Source organism: Pleurodeles waltl, chromosome 2_1 (genome assembly GCF_031143425.1).
Source record: "Pleurodeles waltl isolate 20211129_DDA chromosome 2_1, aPleWal1.hap1.20221129, whole genome shotgun sequence".
Lineage (NCBI taxonomy): Eukaryota > Metazoa > Chordata > Amphibia > Caudata > Salamandridae > Pleurodeles > Pleurodeles waltl.
In genome coordinates this window covers 638,039,124-638,059,304 of record NC_090438.1, presented here as the reverse complement: position 1 = coordinate 638,059,304, position 20,181 = coordinate 638,039,124, and the positions used below count along the sequence as shown (strand labels likewise).

The window sequence follows — 20,181 nt, the reverse complement described above, 5'->3', positions numbered from 1 at the left end:
CTATCAATTAAACAGGTGGGTTTACAAGTAATCAAACCTTTAACATAGCTGCTGTTTTGTACCACAGGAATTACTGTTTTCATGCTACAGTCTGCACATCTCAGACTGTCCTAATGAGCTGGATATTGACTGTGAGCAATTTTGAGTGAAATCAGGAGGATCAGACTGTGCAGGGTCACCTGAGGTCACGTAAGGGCAGTCTTTTTTTGGTGTCCCAATCAACCATAATTGAAACATGACCCTAATGGAGGATTTTATTCTCCTCTACCACCTCCATTCAATCAACCTGCTGATCCTCCAACATGCCCCTCCTTTTGGCCACCCAATGTACTCCTCTTCCCCTTCCTTTTATAGTTTGCTAGAAGGACTGAATTTGCAAATAAATTAAATTCAGTTTATTGAGTTCGTTCTTCCTTTCTTAAACAGCCACACAGTAGTTAGCCACCATGAACAGTTTAGCTACTCCATTAGTCTATCAAGCAAGACAAAGAGAATACAATTGACTTTTAACATTCAGTAACAATCCCTGTACAAAGGCAGCTCCCACAGCTTTCTAAGCAAGATCCATGGGTAAATCTAAACCTGAGTACCCATTAAACACTTCCTTCAACATGTAAAGGAAATCTGCCACTGATTCTACCTTGTTCTGTTTACATTTGTGGAATCTATTTTCGGAAGGACACACTTATCATAGCATTCAACAATCTGTTTTCTGCTTCTGCTAAAGAAGCATCATCCGCAGGTTCTTGTCATGGCCACTTGCCTTTAGCTATCAATAGGTCTTTCACTTCATTCAGCACCACCAACCTCAGAAGCTGATTCACATTCACCCACTTCGGTCTGTACACTTTGACCATCCTTTGTGACTGTTCACAGAATGTTCAAAGATTCCCTCAAAATTTAGGGAACAGTCCTTGATGCTAACTAAATCAGCTGGGGACGAGAGGACATGAATGTTTATTCAACCTCTGGGGCCAGGTTAATCCCTTAGGAAGAAGAGGTTATTCAGAATGAAGGGGGTCTGCTGGGTATACTTCCCATCTGTCCTGCAAAGGGGGGTATATTGTCATTATTTTGTTTTTAGTCTCTGTTTTAAATTTTAAATACATGGTCTGTGTCAAGTCTAATGCTTCCTCGAGTGACAATCGGGCTTTAATCACTTGAGACCCAGTGTCTCTTGGAAGTCAAATGGAAATGAGTTAGAGGACGAGAAAGATGGATGGCAGAGTTGACCTTCCATCATGCATGCTTTGCACCATCCTCTAGCTCCACATTTCCTGCCACTGGTCTCTCTACATCCACCACACTCGTTGCTGTCAACTGTCCATTGTCTTCTTGTGCCCCTCTTGATGGCTGTGCTTCTGGCACTATCTTGTTTCCATGCACCGCTGAGGGCACACCTCCAAGACCCCCAGCTGGCATAGGGAAACTTATGAAATCTAGAACCTCTCTTTTCTCTCACCCCTAAACTATTTTTTCGGGTGGTGCATTAATGTGGGGGAAAAATGAGGAGGAGGAAAAGGGGGAGTCGTGGGAACACAAGAGTCCCTAACCCTGCCTTCAAGTGTCAAATTTGTTATTGAGGTTTTTCATTTGACTGCTTTATCGCATGGAACTGAGACTTGTCCTTGAGGGTCCTTTAACCATCTCCTAAAATTAGTCAAGTGCACTAAATCAAAAGTACTTCCTTCGGAAAACCTTTTCTTTCCATCCTCATTTGTGAATCCCACCTACAATTTTAGATACTTGCACTGCTATTTCCATATTTGTGCCATCCTGGACAAGAGTGGTTCTTCTACTTTACACTTTTTAGGCCCCATGACTATTACACATTCACTCACAGGAACACAAAAAAGAGTCTGCCAGCTTTAAGTTTCAGCTCATCTTGTGCAGAAAAGGTGCAAAATGGGCAAAAAGGGTTGAAGGGGGATTCTGAGTGACACTTTTTAACTGACCTCGAGGAACGAAAATATCTTCCACATGGCACAATGACCCACTTTTTCGGCTAATGCTGAGGCTTGCGAACAATCTGAAACAGCTAGACCACTACACATTTTTCAAACACACATTCATCTTTACAGAGTCTCTGCAAGGATCCTGGCACTCCTGCTTATCTTCCTCTTTCCTCATCTTTACAGGAGCCCACTCACTCTATGTGGTTGAGCATACACATACACACACTACTTGTTCTGTTAGACTCATCTATTCTGCCTACCGAACTAGACTAAACCCATTGTCTCTTACCTAAATGACTTGTATATTTTTAAAAACAAGCAAACGTAGCAACAGAAAAATAAAAACGTTGGAACAGAAAAATATGCCTGCATAGACTTCACTTTGTAATTTGCCTGTGTTAATGCTGTCCAACTTGAGTAGAGGTTGGAGTATTGCTATTAATTTACTCCAGCCCAGTTCTCCTGGAGAAATCACTTTTGTTACCCTTGGTGCTTTGGATTATCATGGGTAGTCAGCTCCAGCTCTCTCCTCACCTCAGACCTACAGTAGGCTGTTCTCGGACAATGCACTATGTTCTGTTAAATAAACCCCAATAACTCTAAGCATGCTTGAAGACTAAAGCATGTTAACAAGCACACATTTAAGGAAAACTGACCATTCAGATACTCATCATTATGCCTCCATAAGAGTATGAGCAAGCAATGCTAACCCATCCCACAAGATAGAACATTTGAGGAATTTCGGCTCACAAGTAGCAGTATAAAAAAAGAAACTGAAACGTAGATAGTGGAAGTTAACAAGTTTGGGCCTTTCTCATGTGAAAGATGGAGAACACATTGAAAAGATACAGATAATATAAATTTCTTAGATGCTGATTTTCCTGATCAACCAAAACTGTGTGTTGGAAGCTGTTCAAAGGAATATATTTCAAAAACGAAAGATTTGAGAAAATCATTGGATCCTCAACTCCTTATTTCTTTCAGAACTCTCCAAAATCCGGTTACTTCACTACATTAGCCCGTTGATCAAAATGGATCATGAGTTTGGTGGGCATAAATATTTCTATTTGTTGAGCCCACTCTACCAGGGGTGCTATGGCATCTAAACCTTATGGGCTGGGCCGAGTATAGATGAATTTCTCAAATCTGCTAACAAATGTTTCGACTTTCAGAACATTCTATTGCAAACCTGTTTCTCATGTTGCCAATAAAGTTGTTGCTATGCTTTAAACTAGCATAATAGGAGTCTCTGGGTCTGGGCTTTAATGAAAGAAAGTCTTGATTTTATTAAAGACACAGAGGCAAGTATTATTACTCTGCATATGTTCCAACCCTCTCATTTTTTCTCTATAGGTTTGAATGTCTCCACTAACCAGACGTCTTAAGAAAGAACCTCATTTGCAACATACTCTGAATTTTTATCACTTTATCCTTTTTCTCTAGCCACTCTTTCAAGAGGGAACATACTGCTTATATTAGTGACTTAGATCTAAATTCTCAGATTCTCTGTAAAGTGAACTATTTAAAGAACTTATTTACTCTTCTTTTGGCCATTTCTATTGTAATGATTGTAGTACCGTTGTTTCAATATGCTTAACTGCTTTGGCAAGAAAAGAGGACTTGTTGCTCCCAGTCAAGACATTTATAGTATTTATAGTATTATCTTTAGGTGAATGGTTACTTTCTCTTTATGACAGCATTTTGTAGTTGTACTAACTAAGCATGCTGGGAGTTGTAGTTTATCTTGGCTGCTAGGCAAATTAATGCAAGAAGAGTTGAGCATAATAGGAGCATCTGGGTCTTGTAATAAAATCAAAATAAATGAAAAACGATATCCCCCCGTTATGAAGTAGGTTTAGCGAAGTGGACAGAGCAGTACACCACGAGCACATTAATGCTAGATATGGACTGCTGGAAAGAATGAATGCTTCCCACTGAGGATGCACTCAACCATTACCAATGATCTTTCTTAGATTTTGGACACTAAAGCACCAGACCATTACAAGATTAGAGGCTAGGTTTAATTGTTCGTAATTTGATTTGTTACCCTTTTCTCCATCACCCTATTTTGTTATTGCTTGCTTTATGTCATGAGCTGTTGGCCTTGTGAGTGGTCCAGTGATTGGTCCAATGATGGGATAATTTGGTTTTAATATAAACCAAGGTGTGTCTTTTTATGTGTATTCAAAACTAATAAAACTATTTTTTTAAATGTATGCATAGTGAGCACACAGTTAGAAGTAATGGTTTCTACCAGGGGCACATAATTGTGTGCATGTGCCTCAGCAAAGAGTCAGATGCTCTTTAGATTCCTTTTTGCTTTTCTCTAGAACATCAGTTTGGTCAAAATCGGTCACTTCATCCTCATCTTCAGTATTTGGGCCTCTTTTCTCTTCGGTAGTATGGTTATTAATGTTTCGTACAGCATTTGCTAATGTATGGCACTTAGTTCTGCAATGCTTAAAACCTCCCTAAATAATCAAGAAAGAAAATATTTATGCATAATGAGTGACGTATTTGAAAAGATGGGCTGAAGTTCATATATTTTCCAATATATTTCATTCCTTTATAAATCCTGAGTAACTAGAAATTTAACTCAAATATAAATGTGCACTTATTATATTGGATACGTCATTCTGTGAACAATGACAATATTAAATCTTGAATCTACACTGTAATTTGGGTACTTTTAATGTCAGAAGGCATCTCTCTTTGTGGCACTGATGAGAGTGGTGTTTGTACTCAGAGATATATTGAGTGAATCCGAACTTCCGCTTGTCAAACTGTTGCCCATACAGTACCATCATGAGTTGTGGGTTATCTGGTCCATTGTCACATTTGGAATCTGACATGATGAGCAGCCATCTCTAACTATTTACACTCCATATAGGATTCTAAGGTACAGAAACATCCTATGGAATGTTAGTCTGCTTGTTCAGTGCTCACAGAGTCGTTGGATTTCTTCTGCAAGCTCCAGACACTTCAGTATGCGCCTTTTCTCCGCATCTAGCTCCTGTTTAGAGACCTCCCCCAGCAGCTTCCTAGCAAACAGATCCTGGTCTTGCATAAAAGCTCCAACTGCTCCCCTGGGGACATCTGGTAAACTATCCAAGGTCCCGGACTCGAAGCAGAAGTTGATTGTCCGGCCACGTTTCATCCCTGGAGCTCGTTCTTCAATCCAGGTCAGTGCCCTGTGGTAAGAAAAAAGGGAAAGAAAAACATAAACTTTAGATATGAGGGTGTATGTAAAACATGCCACAACCTTTTGGGCATCAACAGCATAGCACAGCTGAGCACATCTGCTTTTTGTTAGCAATGTTTATGTGAGGAAGAGTATTAAAAGAGAATGAATAGTTCAGTAAGTATGCAAACTGGTCATGGTGCACTAATTGTGCAATTCAGAAATAATAATAAAAATGTGTACTGACTGTGTATGAAGCTGTCAATGTGTAATGAATGACATAATAAAAATTGGAAATAATGTGCTAGCTAGCATACCCGAAATTGCCTGTTAAGTGGTAAGTAGGCATAGTACAAACACACTATGAAGTGATAAGTAGACATGATGAAAACTGTCAAACAAGTACATGTAGGCCTAATGGAAACTGCCTATAATCTTACAAGCATAATATACAATGTGAGGAAGACCATACCACCCCTACAAAGAATTGTATTTAATTTTTCTTTTATTACCGGTGCATTGTGACGCCAGAATGCACCTGTAGTAAGAAAATGATGCATCCATGTATTAAGTTATTGCATATGAATTGTGACGTCACGTTGCTCAAAGGGCACGGAAGTAATTCCCAAACTTAAAAAAAGTTCGTGCACGTGAGCGCAAAAACCATGTGAGCGTCAGTCGCAGCTTCTAAAATCAAGTGACATTTCACAGAGACGGTGCTTGAGGGAGTTCGTGTTCTAGCTTCCATTATTATTTCTGGGAAGGAATGTAGGATGTCTTAGAAAGGTTTTAGGATTGAGAAGTGCAGGTCCATCCATAAAATAAAATTATTTCACAGGTCAGTAGTAGAAGAGCAAACAAATGGGTTACTCTTCACCAGTGAAAGAAGACTTGTATTGCCTTGATCGGTCAGAGCTGCTGATTCCTAGAGGCTGCTTAGGCACACATGCCAGGAGGCACCACTTCACAAATCCTGCCTTTTTAGCATACAACATGTTGCATTCTGGAGCATGTAGTTATGTTTCAAAATGTAAGCATTCAACATGTAAAGTTTTAATGGCTAGAAAAGACAGGATCAGCAGAACACGCCACATAATGCAGCGCCACCTGCCAGCAAATAATGCATTTTGAGAAGGAGAAGGCAAGAGTTCCAGGATGGGAATCAGGGAGTGCCCAATGGGCTGGTCTGACATATCAATGTGTACTTAGCAGTTTTGGGTCGTTTTATGGCCAGATAGAACCGGGTTGTACTGTTTATTTAATTGAACTAAATGCTTTGCTAATGTGGGCCACTTTTATTTTGGTGCCTGGGCATATTTTTGGGCCCAATCCGACCCTGAAGAGGTTCACATATTATGTGGTTTGAACTACCCCTTTCAGTATATTAAGAAAAATACTGCTAGTCCTCTCGGAGGTCCATGACCTATAAAGACACTTGGCCTGTGGCACTGACGTTGGTGACTTGCAAGAGACTTATAATGTACAGAAGGTGCTCATTTATCAATCACAAATTAGCAGCGATGTGCTAACTTGGAATTATTGAAAATGACTATGCTGTGATAACTGGACATATTTGAAATTGGTCAAGAATTATGAAATAAGAGAAATGGAAATAATAATTTAGTATACATGAAACTGGTCATGACGTGCTAACAGGGCCTAATTGGAACTGGCCCACTGATGCAAATGGGCATAGTGAAAATTAACAAAGAAAACAGATCAGCAGGTTATCAAACAGTTATACAATTTATTCAAATATACATTAGGCACCTTACAGTATAGTATGCTTGCAATAGAAATGTTTAAATTAAAAACAAATGATCTATTGTGTATAATAATAGTAATATAACAGTACATGTGCTGTCTAGCAGGCAGGCATTGAGGTATAGAAACCCTTTTTTAGTTTTAATGTGCATCAAAGAAACATCTGAGTCTTATTTGTAAAAAGAAACAAGCATTTGCAATGCAATGGGTCTTGCATTTGCTCGAGTTAAAGCTATTAGAGTTGCAAACTCCTAACAAGACTTTTCTTGCCACATAAACTGAAAAGTAAAACAGTTTCACATAAGCGAGCCGACGGCTGCCATGAGCGCAAAGCAAACACACAAAAGGAAACAGAAGTTTGCTCGCAGTGAAACATATCGGCAAAAATGCAATTATCCATGTAACCTACAAAAGTGCAATTGTCCATATAATCGGCAAAAACGCAAGTATTCAGGTAACATGGTTGATGTCATGCAAAGCGCTCAACTACTGCCCAGCGAGATCGTGCTGCCTTATGAGAAAAAGTAGTGCAGAAACCATACAGAAAACCTGGAGCCTCATATGTTTTCAATAATTGGCCGGTTTGCGCGGGACGGGCCAAACCGGAAAAGGTATGACATATGCTTGCCTTTCAATAATTAAATCAAGCTAACTTTAAAAGGCAAGCTCACGAACCAACCATACTGATGGGCTTGACATGGCTGTGGTTAAAAGCCCACAAAGAGATTACACCAGGGACAGAGCGCTTTGCGCTTGACCCTAAAAATCCTCTTGGCTTTGGCTTATTGTAATCTGAAAACATGGGGTAAACACATACGTATGACTAAAATAAAAAGGCTAAAGAATGGAAAGAAAAAAAATCAATGGTAAAGTCAAGTATTGGCCTAACAGCCCTGGCAATGAAAATCACTTTTTAGGTGGATGTGCATATGTGATGAAGCGAACTGCAAGACAGGGTATGGTTAAAGCAGTATTAATCATTGCCCCATACTATATGCTGCGGAAGGCAAAATGTGAATGAGAACTTAACAATGGTTGAAGAGGGCAGATAAAAATGTTTTTGGTTATGCAAGGCAAGTGACAAAGCTAAAGTGTTCTTAAGGCCAGACTTTAAAAAGAAGGGGCTTTCCTTTATCTCCAATAAAAAAACACTATCAAATCTAACCAACAAAATGCTCCCAGGGGGTTTATTTCTAACCAATAAATATATGTTTCTAAGAGTAGTGTATAAGAAACATCAACTTCTATTGTCTGCAATAACAATGGATGATGAAAAAGAAAGAATCTAAGAGATCGGCACTGAGTATTTATGTTTCCAATATTTATTTTCACCAATATATTGAGTTGTGATATCAGACCATTAGACATACTCGTTTCAATTTTAGGTATTATACAAGAAGTAGTGACAAAGATTAAAAGATGGCATATATTGCTAAGAAATAGAAGTGCTGTAGTTGTGGTATACATACAAATCCACAGATCCTGCCATCTGACTAGAGCAGGAGCGTGCACTTTTAACAGGATGTGAAATCACCTTTAATTCATAACTAGCAGTAAATTATGTGCTTCATCTTCCTGCAAGCATTGTTCATATATGGTACCATTTTGCAAACAATACTTTTACCCCCCCCCAACTGTGACATTAAGTGACCATTAAAAGTAAAAAAATACTATTAGTCAGAAACAAAATTGATCAACCCGTTGTAGATATGTTCAGTTTACTGAATGAGGACCATAGTAAAAAACCCTGACAAAACTCCACAGATTGCTGAACTAATTAACTTAGGGAAGCTACAAAACCTGAGCTTACAAATCAATTTAATGATATCAGACAATGTTTGGAGAGCCAAGGGGCAAGAAGGGGCTACTCAGCCTCTACTGTGGGGGTTGAGGCTGTGTGACTCTTTTGTCTTGGGGCCCATACTAGCATGGCTCTGCAAACCGGGCCAAGTACAAAATTTTCAGAATTATACTCTGAGTGGTAGCGATGATGAGCAGTCACAGGCTTCTCAAGTGGTAGTGTGGGGATGCTCCAACTCAGCACTCAACAAAACATCAGGGTTTGCCACCCATTGCTTGGCTTTCAAGGAGAAAGGAATACACAATATGCAAACTTAAGTTTCCTGCTGCTAGATTAATTTGGTGCCTCTTCCCACCATCGCTCTGGTTCCTCCCTTTGCACCATTTGCATCCCTCCGTTGGGTAATGTGTAGTGAAATTAGGCCCAGCACTCTTACAGGAGCAGATTACCACCAACACTCTTACAATAGTACTTAGTCTTTGGCTTTTGTCACTGTTTCTCAATAAACAAGTCTTTGAGTGCGTAGATTGGCAAGGAATCTCCTGAACCACATTGCTCTTCCTTCGCTTGGTTGCTACCCCTCTTCTGGGGCTGAACATGAGACAGTAGTTCCTCTTGGCTGCCTGTGCAGTTGTGGATGCTCCAGGACAGCAACACCTGCTTGGGAAGCGGTGGTTCACAACTGGCCCAGTAGTGAGCTGTGCAGCCCTGCCTAGGCTGTTCAGGTCTTGATCAGTGTGGCCATGCACCGGACAGGTTTTTGCAGAGGTTATGGCATCACACAGGTCTTATGAGGTGGGTGGGAGACCACGGTTCAAGTCATGCCCGTTGTAGATTCAGCAATGTTTTTTTCATGCCACAGGTACACTAGACGGGCACTGCAGCTTAGGCCACCACAACTCTGCACAATTTTGGGACAACAACTCAGGTCACACTACAGTGGCACATTTCAGGTTCAGGGGCTCATGCCATACAACGTCTCCCCAACTTCAGAACAGCAGCTTAGGTCCTTTATTAGCTTCATACTTTGGGCACAAAGGCTCAGAACACACCGTAGCCTTATGTTTGACACAGCAGTTCAGAGAAAGATGCACTTCACGATTCCCAACTGGAATTGTGGAGGAAAGTTTGGGGCTCACTGACACCTGGGCAGACAGATCACTCTCCATAGCTCTCTGCTTTTGCAAACCCACCGGACCAAGGTCACAATGCTTCTTATTCCTTTTGGACAGTCACTCCTCCTGCAGGGCTTCTTCTCTCAATAGGCAAGCTGGCTTCCAGGTGCCTCAGGGCACGTCAACTCTTGCAGCAAGAGCTTGATTCAGGTGATTGCTCTGCACCCATGGAAAGCTGGCTGTTAAGTAGACAGCAGTTCTGGTTGTACAGCAGTGGTCTGAGCAATCCCTTCATTGGTCACACAGAACTTGGAACTAGAACAAGTCGCTCAGTAGCTCCCATTTTACAACAGTCAGAGCAGATAGGAGATGTGGATCCACTGACTACACTTGCAGAACCAGTTTGGGGTGGTTCTCCTTTAAAGTGTCCTCTACAGGGTACTCTCAAGGCATAGCCTTTGAGTACAGTGGTACTCTTCACAGCAGGGCAGCATCCAGCCTTGAGTACACAAAACAGAGGCAGAAAGTGTTAGATTTCTGCACCTGCTGTCATAAGCCAACTGTGGACATGTTACCAGGGAAACACAAAAGGCTGTGTCTCACCTAAAGGGTCCTCTTCACCATGTACAACAGAGGCTGTAATCCCAACTTTCACCCACACCATCTACCAAATAGCAGTGCTTCAGGAATAATAATCTTCAGCAACTATTACCAAAAGGAGCTTTGCTCCTCTCCCCTGACCTTTAGTGTACAGGTCTCCTTCATCAAGCTCCAGGAATGTCAGCAATACACTTCTACTCTCTGGGAAAATAACCTCACCTCCATCTTGTACAGGAAGTCATCCTTGGGGCATCCAGAATTAATCCCATAGACCTCCATTACTCGGAATGTTACCGTTCAGATATCAGTTAGCTCTAAGAAGGTTACCAGCTCATACTTACATGAATGAGCCTGTCCTCTACTTCAGAGACACAGACAAAAAGAACTAGGTCCTTGCATAAACACTACTTTAGTGTGAGGCAAGGGCCAAAATAAAACAAGGGTACCAGATACAAGCAGTTGGGCATTCATAGCAGAGGAACACAACTGTACACCATGTTGAGGGCATTTGAGCCCCACCATATGAACTGCTGGAAATGAGCGAGGTCATATATCTCTTTAAATAAGAAATTAAGCACACTGTGATGGGGATTTGTGCTGTGAGGAAGATAGGGATTATTGTCTGTGAATTCTTGTTCTAAGTTATAAATGAAAAGATGTGCCTCTTGATTAATCAGTGATCGGTACACGCTAAATGGATCAATAAACAGCAACATGTACAAGCTCAAATAGAACTAGTATAGTTGTGACATCTCATACATTATAAGGGAAAGGTTGTGTAATATTAGCTTTTGCTATTTTCCCCTCATATAACTGATTCCATGTATGCTGATGATTGTGTTTCAATATCTAGAACGGGCATACAAAAAATGTTATATGGGTTCTTTCTGTTCATGAATGGTTTGGGTTTAAATAAAAGTGCATACATCTCCGTTTCTAAATGGGGAGAAGCTACTAAATGTTGGTACTTTTACGTACTTAGTCATCTCCTTTGATTCCAATAGTTCCCAGACCCATCTGATTAGGTGTAGGAATGTTACTGCTGTCGATTTTTAGATTTTCTGGAAGACTGGGCGGAAAACCACTTGGTTAAATGGTGAATTTCTATTGCGCTAAATCCCTTTCACTGGCAATATTTGGTGCTGGGGTATGGGACTACTGTGATACCTTCAATTTGCAAGTGGCTGAAAGCAACTTCCTAAGGAAGCTTCTCTCAATCTCTAATAGCTTCCCCATTATGGTGTGCCATTCTGAACTGGGGTTGGCCCTGCTGGAATACCATATTAAACTAGCGCCTTTGTTGTTGTGAAGAGCAATTTGGGTCAAGCAGGAAACCTTGCTCAAGCAATCTGTAATTAATGATTTCAAGTCTTCTGATTTGGCTTCCAAACATAAATTGCTGAGATGTGAAGGAGCAATTTACCCTGTTAGGGAGAGAGTACTGCTATCATAATCCTTTGTTATTGGCTAACATCTCCAAAAAGCAACTAAAATAAGACTTCTTTGCCATGAGAGAACAGATTAGGCGAGTGAAAGAAATAGGAAAACAGAGTGGTGAGTTATCTCACTTTGGTTACTATCAACAGTATGGAGCCATATCTTTTGTTCCCAATACCTCATACCCAGCATTCTTATCTGATTAGTTTCAGATCTGGTATTGTGCACCTTTTGGTAGCTTATCCCAGCCGCTCTTTTCAAGACCCTTGCCTAAGCCCTGCTCATGTGACTCGATAATTGCTTAGTCTCTGTTACATTTTATGTTTTTTGGTAAACTTTATGTAATTCCGAGAAAACATTTTTATTGCCTATGCTGAAGTTTTTTAATATTTGGCAATGCAGGCCAGCCTTGTTCTACCTACAACTTTTCCAAACGGAGTACATGTGTTTGATGATTTATGAGTATATCTCTGCAGCGGTACGCCTTAGGCAAGAAGTGCGGCAATAGGGTGGTTTTGGGATTACTATTTGTATTATAGTCCCACTTCTGTATAGCTTTGGTTTTAGTTTAAGTTTTTATACACTTTGCCTTTTTTGGTTGTATCTCTGTTTTATCTCAGTTGTATCTTTATGGTTAAACTGTTTGTATACAAAATAAAAGTTTATTTGACTTGATCTGATGAATACATGTATAGTTTAACCTAGGTTGGAAAATTTTTAAATATAAGAGATACTTTCTGAAATGCCGGAAAGAATGAAAATAAAATATTTCTAGTACAAGCCATTCTGAAAAAACTAATAAATACCTAATTTTAATCTGCAAAGTGAAAGTGGATGAATGGGGAAGATACATGTTTTAATAGTTATCCAGCTTGAGAAGGACTGAAGTCCAAAACTAAATGTTCTCTTTCCCTTTAGTTGACAGGACAAAGACACAAGGGAGAAGTGAAAAGATTAACTCTCCCTACTTAGTGCATTAAGGTTAGAACTTTTGTAATAATAATTCATGTTAAACTCTGAAGAAGTATTTGTTGAGGACATGAGTAAAAATAGGTATGATGGTAAAAAAGATGAACAGTCACATTTTCTGAAGAGAAAATGCATAATGATGATGAAAACTATAACTAGTTTCTTTGTTATAAGGTGCTTCTTTTTTCATGGGGTATTTTGCAGATCATATGTGAGGATTTTAAGAAACAATAATGTGAGGAGAAATGTAAATATAATGTAAATGAGGTATCATACTGTATGACATTGCCTTATACGTATCCACATTAGAAATAGGGTTTGATCCTGTCTTATGTAAGTCCCAGTTTTCTGATAAATGCCATAAAAATTTTTTAGAGGGCTCAACAAGCATAGAAACTTATGATAAAGAACAACCTTTTATATAAAACATGGTGGCAGAAACCAATTATAAAAACATGTTGGTTTATTGTGTTGTGCCTCCATAAAGTGAGAATGGGCATGAATGTATACATTATTATCTTAATAAATACAATATGTCCAGTTGGTATGGTTGTCGAAAGATCTGGGAATTTATGAAGAGTATGGATTTCTATTGGAATTTTGTTAACATTGTACACGATGAAACAGTGAATACTGTTTTATGTTAGAAATCAAGAAACTAGAAAAACATTAATAAAAATATATCTTTGAATAAAATTGAGACTCTACTTGCTGCCATCAAATGAATAAACAAAGCAGGTAAAAGCTATTACTAATGGGTTTATAAAAGATATTCAGAAATGTGTAAAACAGTATCATATACAAAGAATTGGACTAAATAGTTCCGCACTACTCCTTTTAAACATGGGATAAGTGAGCATAACTATGAATTCTAAGGGAGGCCCTTCCTCATCACATTTAAGCATCCTAATTCCTCAATAAATCTGTTAGTAATATTATACCTACTGGTAGTACAACACTGATACTATTAGTAATACTGCTAGTATCATTAAAACAAGTAATAATGCTGGAACCATATATACTAGTTATTCTAACTCTGCGGTTCCTTGACATGGCTGCTATTGATTGCACTATTGATAGTAGCCATAGAAAAATTGCCACCAGAACCAGTAGCAGTACTGTTGGTCATAGCACAAAGGAATCAGATGTAGTATTAATAGTTCCAGTTGTAGGGGATAATTGCTAGTGATACATAGCACTACTAGTAGATACAGGATGAGTGAAATAGGTGCCAGTAGTTTTAATACTGGTGGTAGTAGTTGGTGTGATATGTCTAGTCGCAGTAGCATGAGCTGCAGCAGTAGCTGTAGTATGTTACAACCACCAGTATATGTAATAATAATACTACTTGTGTCAGTAGTAGTGATAATACAAGTATGGTATCACTGTATGAGCACTTGTAGAAGTAGCATGCTTACTAGTATTTTGAGAGGTATGAACACTTGTAGTGCTAGTAGTACACACTCAATGAACTTGGTAAATTAACAGAACAAGATACCCACTCATCTTCCCCATCATCTATACTGAAAAGAAATTCCCTAGATACTCATAATTCTAAAAACATGACCAAGCTAAAGCCATCATTATATGCTGATGATCCCAATTATTCAAACCTGACAGAATAATTAACTAATTTTACCTTATAATACTGGTTATTGTCTTGCTATTATTATATTTCTGGTGGTTAACGTGATATGTCTTTTTATAAATGTACTCATTGTTCCAAGTGAAACACTTCATTACCAATGTGTCTTGGTCAGCAAAATAAAAACGTATTAATGATATAGGGGCCTGATTCATCAAAGTACAATTAGACACGTAGATTTACTTGCATGTAAATCTACTACATACCTAAGTGTAAATCTACACTTATGTTATTCATGATTTTCAAGTATAAAGTTACTCCTACGATTAGATTTACGTGTCTCCAATCCCTGGTGGAGCCTCTTACAACAGGATTTACAAGTTTAAAGTTACTATTAGTAACGTTTGAAATCTTGGTGAGATCTCACTGTGGCGGAATTAAATGTATAGGGAAAATATGTATTTCTCTCTATAAAATAATGTCAAATATTTATCATAAACTTAGTTCTGTTTAAAACGGTATTAATTAATCATACTATTTATTTAATTTACAAATCATATTTTTACAGCATACCTTACAGTAATATTTTTTATTTAATATGTATTTGTGAAGAAAGTATTTAAAATATTTATTTACGTTTTTCTAAAAGTATATATATGTGTGTGTGTGTGTATATATACATATATATATTGAGGTGTGTGAACACTGGTCAAGCAGCAACAGCAATCCTTGTTAGGGTGAGACACAAGCCAACCTTAAATTAACCTGTGCTCATCCCTTTGGTAACTTGGCACAGAGCATTCAAGCTTAACTGAGAGGCAATTTGTGAAGAGCATGTGTGCAACACTTCAAACACCACACAAAAAGGCTCCCAACCCAGGTTAGAAAAATATAACTTCCTTTAATAAATAAAACAAGACCAAAACAACAAACATCCAATCAGTAGAACCGTAGGTAGGCACAAAGCGCCAACTCTGAATATCTGGTTGTGCCGGGCAAGGACAAAAGTCACAATTTCATGTGACTGCGATGGAGTGCAGGCTGGCTACAGGGACCCAGTTAGGCCCTCTGAACAGAGTAACTTTTGCAGAGTGTTGCGAGGATACCCGTTGAAGATATGTCACGCAGCAGAAACAATACGTTGGTTTCGAGATGCAGTGAGGCTGCTGTACGAAGTAATTGTCAAGGAATCCGTTGGTGAGGGCTTGAGAAATGAACTCCAGCATCAAAGTTGTATCACGTAGTCGAGTTGCTGTGAGGCTGCGATGTGGAGTCCATTGGTGAGGTGCAGTGGAGGTTCCCAAAGGCTGGATTGTGGGTCCTTATGACTGGACTAATCCATGCAGTAGCAGCGATGCATCGGTTCTGCTCGGACTTGTGCCATGCAGCAGATGAGATGCGTCAGTTCTGATGGATCCACAGAGGCTGGCGGTACCCTTACGCCCACTTCCAGGGGTCCAGGACTGGGGTTAGCAGACCCATTATCCTTTGGAGTCAGTCTGGGGTTCCAGGTTCAAAAGATGCAAGTCCAGTCCTTCTCACCCCGCAAGTAAGCAACAGGCAGCAGGTCAGCACAGCAAGGCAGCAGAGTGAGAGTTCTTTCAGCAGAGTGGCAGTCCTTTCAGTAGCACAGCAGTCCTTCTTCCTAGTAGAGTATTCACAGGTCCAGAAGTGTGCTGAAGAGTTGGTGTCTGAGGTCCACTATTAATACCCAGGTGTACCCTTGATGTGGAGAGAAGCTTCTAGAGACACGCCTTTGAAGTGCACAGGTGCCCAGCCTTCCTGCCCCTGGATGTAGACAGCTATAGGGGGATATGCAGCGGCAGGATACAGTTTATTCAAATGTAAGTAGTGCTAGGTCCAGCTCCTCCCTCCCATCCTGCCAGTGATGGCCCATCCAGGACACCAAAGCTACCTATTGTGTGTGGCTGTCTAGGAGGAATACACAAAACTCAACTGTCAGCTACACCCAGTCATGTGACCAAGAGACAGGCTGTAGACATCAAATGGCTAAGGCAGGAAAATGTAAACTTTCTAAAAGTGGCATTTGCAAAATTGTAATTTAAAATCTGACTACAGCATAAGTCAGGTGTTTTCATTACAATTCAAAATACACCAAACATGATCCAGTTACCTGCTCCTATTTGGAAATTATAGCTTATTAAATGTAATAGTATAATTCCAATGCTATCCTAGGGAAGGGGTAGGCCTTGCGGTAGTCAAACAAAATAAATTAAGAGTTGTTAACTATCAGGACATGTAAAACTTAAAAGTACATTTCCTACTTTTTAAATACATCACACCCTGCGTTCTTGTCTGCCCAGGGACTACTGTAGGGGTGACTTATATGTATTAAAAAGGAAGGTTTGGGCCTGGCAAAAAGGGTTATTTCGCTAGGTTTAAAGGACAGTTTACACTACATACACAGGCTACAATGGCAAGCCTGAGAGATGATTAAAGTGAAACTTAAATGGGTGGCACAATCAGTGCTGGAGGTCCATTAGGTGAGAGGGAAGATGTCCAAGATTCAGACGGACTGCATCAAAACCAACAGTATAGGAGACATACCGCCGGTCTGGACTGGACGCAAGCCACTGAGCATATCAGTACATAATTTTAATTACAAGATTACAAGTAAGAGGAAAGGATGGGGTTAGTTCCTTTTATCTTCCTCCTTCCTTGTTACAAGGGAGCGTGCTCCCCGAAACTAAAAGAAATGTCTCGAGGACTTAGGATTTTTTACTTCCATACAGAGAGGGCTGTTCTTATCCTGATGAGATTCTCACGGGTTTCCACTCAGGGTTCATGGGGATGAGCATCCCGCCCGAGCCCCTTCCCCCTTTGTTGATTAACCTATCAGTGAGATAAATGTTTCATGCCGTCCGCAAGGCATGTCCATTGGTCAGGTAATGGCAATAGACTCACTCTACCTCAGTAGGCTGGGCACTCGTTCAGGTTCACCCCTTTTTATTCTTGATGTAGCAGATATATAGAGCGTTTTTATAACAACTTTTGACAACAAACTGTGGTCTCAACACACAAGCAGCTAAACCACAATGATTACGGTTCATTTTTGTAATATTTTTTGTATATCTTTCTTGTATAGTTGGCACGCAAAAGCACTATAGAGTATATGTTTATATTCACCATAAAAACAGAAGGCTACAGGGACATTAAAGTTAGGCTAACATTTAAAATGTACAAAACTATAGGAATTCAGTAGTTATAGTTATCTCTCCTAACTATAACTTATGCCACTGCAAACCACTGCAAAGCACTGCTTATAACCTCACATATTACATCACTTGTTACATGGTCAATGACATCACTGATGACATCACTGATGATATCACTGGTCCCTCCTTTTTGCTCAGCTTGTACCATTGACCTGCCACTGCCCCTCCTATCTACTCTGAGTGTTCTGTTGAGCTGCTACTGCCCCTCCTACCTGCCTAGCATGGCCAGATGAGTGCTGCCTGCCCATATCATCCCTACCCTGCCTGTCTCAGTTCCATGCCCCTATCCCCTCTCTCCTGTCTTTGATGGTCCATTTTGCTGCCACTCCCTTCTACCCCCTATGCCCTGTTGTGCTGCAACTGCTCCTCCAGCCTACCCCACGTGGTTTGTTGTGAAGCCCCTTCCCTGCCCTCTCTTGCCTGTTTTCAACCCCTACCTATCCCTTCTGTTCCCCATAGTCCTTTGTGCATGCCCCTGCCCCTCCCTCTTGCCCACCATGGCTGTTGTGTTGGCACTAACCCTTCTGCTTGCCATGATGGCCTTCTGTGCTGCCACAGCCCCTCCCACCTGCCTGCTGGGGTCAGCTTGCAGACTCTGACCCCCTCCCACATTCCCTCTGTTGTACGTATGTACACCATTGTAGTCTCATTGTTGCCAGCCATGGTGTGCTGTGCTTCCAGTGCCCTTTCTGTCTGCCCTCGATGGTCAGCTTGCAGGTCCAGCTCTGTCCCCTTGGCCTCTGCCCTCTTTTTTCCACGTGCAGGCCCCTATATCCTCTGTCCTGCCATATCTGGTCCATTGTCGTGCCTTGCCCCCTCCCTCCTGCCCCTTATGGTCTGTATTGCTGCAACTGTCCCTCCCGTCTGTCCAGTATGATCAGCTTGCTACCTTGGCCTCTTTTTCCTCTGCTCTCTGTTGTTCATGTGCATGTCCCTGTCCATTCCATATTGCTTTCGATGGTCTGTTGTGCTGCACTGCTGTCCTGCTTGCCTTGCATGATGTATTGTGCTGCTGTAACCTCTGACACCTGCCCTGTAAGGAAAGTTTGGTGCCCCTGCCAATCGCCCTCCTGCCCTCTGTTAACCAAGTCCATATCCCTACCCTATTCCCCCTGCTCTCAATGTACCATACTTGCCAACATTTTGAATTGATTTTCCCAATTGATTTACATTGAAAAATAAGAGGTTTTCGACAGGAGAAAGATAAAATATAGCCCAATGAGCTTAAAAGCATTGGGAATCTCCTGCCCGAATCAGGACTGTTGTCATGTATGGTTGTGCTGCACCTGCCTCTTCCTTCTGCCCTCAATGGTCTGTTATGTTGACACAGCCTCTCTGGCCTGTCCTGCATGGTTTGTTTGTTGCCACTGCCCACCTTTTCCCCTACCCTACATGGTTCCTTGTTCTGCCACTGCCCCTTCTGCATGCCCATCGTGGTCAACTTGTTGCCTCTGCACCCTCCTTCCTGCCCTCAATTATCCGAGTACACGTCCCTGACAACTGCCTCACCAAAGTATCCTAATAAACCACCAGATTGCTGACATTCTATATTTATTACAAAAGTGTGGCACGACTGACATCATCTTGATGCAATCAAAACTGTAATACCTAAAGCATTTCCTTAAGAAACTCTGTTTCCGCCCGCTGACCCAGTGGGAAACTCCTAATAGGGGCCGCAGGAAGGAGACTGCACAGGTGGTAACCTGACCATGGGCCTTTGGCAGACGGCCTTTTCCCTCCGCCGAAGTCATAATGAGGGGCTGTTTTGCACACTTCTGTCATTGGGCTACATTTGTTCTACATCTGGGCTCTCTTTTCTCTAGTGGCTATCTTGGGAGACTCATTTTTATGAAGCTCCCTAATCTCCTCATTTACTGCAGTATCCACAGTAGAAAATGCTTTCAGTTTTCCACTTCAATTCCATCAAAAAGACAGTCAGATGTGCCACTCTTTTGGTATAAATTGGGAATGTGCATGTTTCAGTCTACATGTCAGAATGTTTTAATGAAATAGAAGAGGAAGATATGTGAGAGCTCACTTAAAACATGTCCTAATTTTTCTTTCTACAGCACTAACCATCACTAACCATAATTTCTATGGTAAAATGAAACCCCTCATTTTGTTCTTTTCTAAATTAAATGTTTTAAATTTAAATTTTACCACTTTGATTCAATCAAGATGGCTTCAGGTGCACCCCACTTTTGTCATAAGTAAAACAGTTAGTATTCTAGCTGTTCTTTAGAACACTCTGAGAAGATGTAGTAGAACACATGGGAATCAACCTCTACTGCCATATTGGGCTATTTTTCGCACAAATGGGAAATATTTTTCCCATTTCTGCGAGAAAATTAACTCAATGGTGGGTGCGAAAGTTTCTGGGCGTTAAGTAGCCGGTTGTGTGCAATTTTTAAGATAGGGCAGCGCCGGCCTCAACTATCGTGAATGTGATCATTGTTGATGAAGCTGGTGGTGAGCTCATAAACACGACTGCACAAAGAATGTAGCATGATGACTGGTCAGTCATTGACAAGTGGATAC

General features: G+C 40.6%; 1 protein-coding gene across 3 annotated transcripts in view; it reads right to left on the bottom strand.

Moving 5' to 3' along the window:
* Positions 1 to 380: 380 nt before the first annotated feature.
* The window catches only part of BLVRA (biliverdin reductase A), a 111,988-nt gene continuing 92,187 nt past the window's right edge, over positions 381 to 20,181 (bottom strand). For all 3 annotated transcript variants that reach the window (XM_069216024.1, XM_069216013.1, XM_069216019.1), the window contains exon 7: positions 381 to 5,146. In XM_069216024.1, coding sequence (XP_069072125.1) covers positions 4,891 to 5,146 — 256 coding nt within the window. In that variant the 3' untranslated portion in view covers positions 381 to 4,890. The remainder of the gene's footprint in view (positions 5,147 to 20,181) is intronic.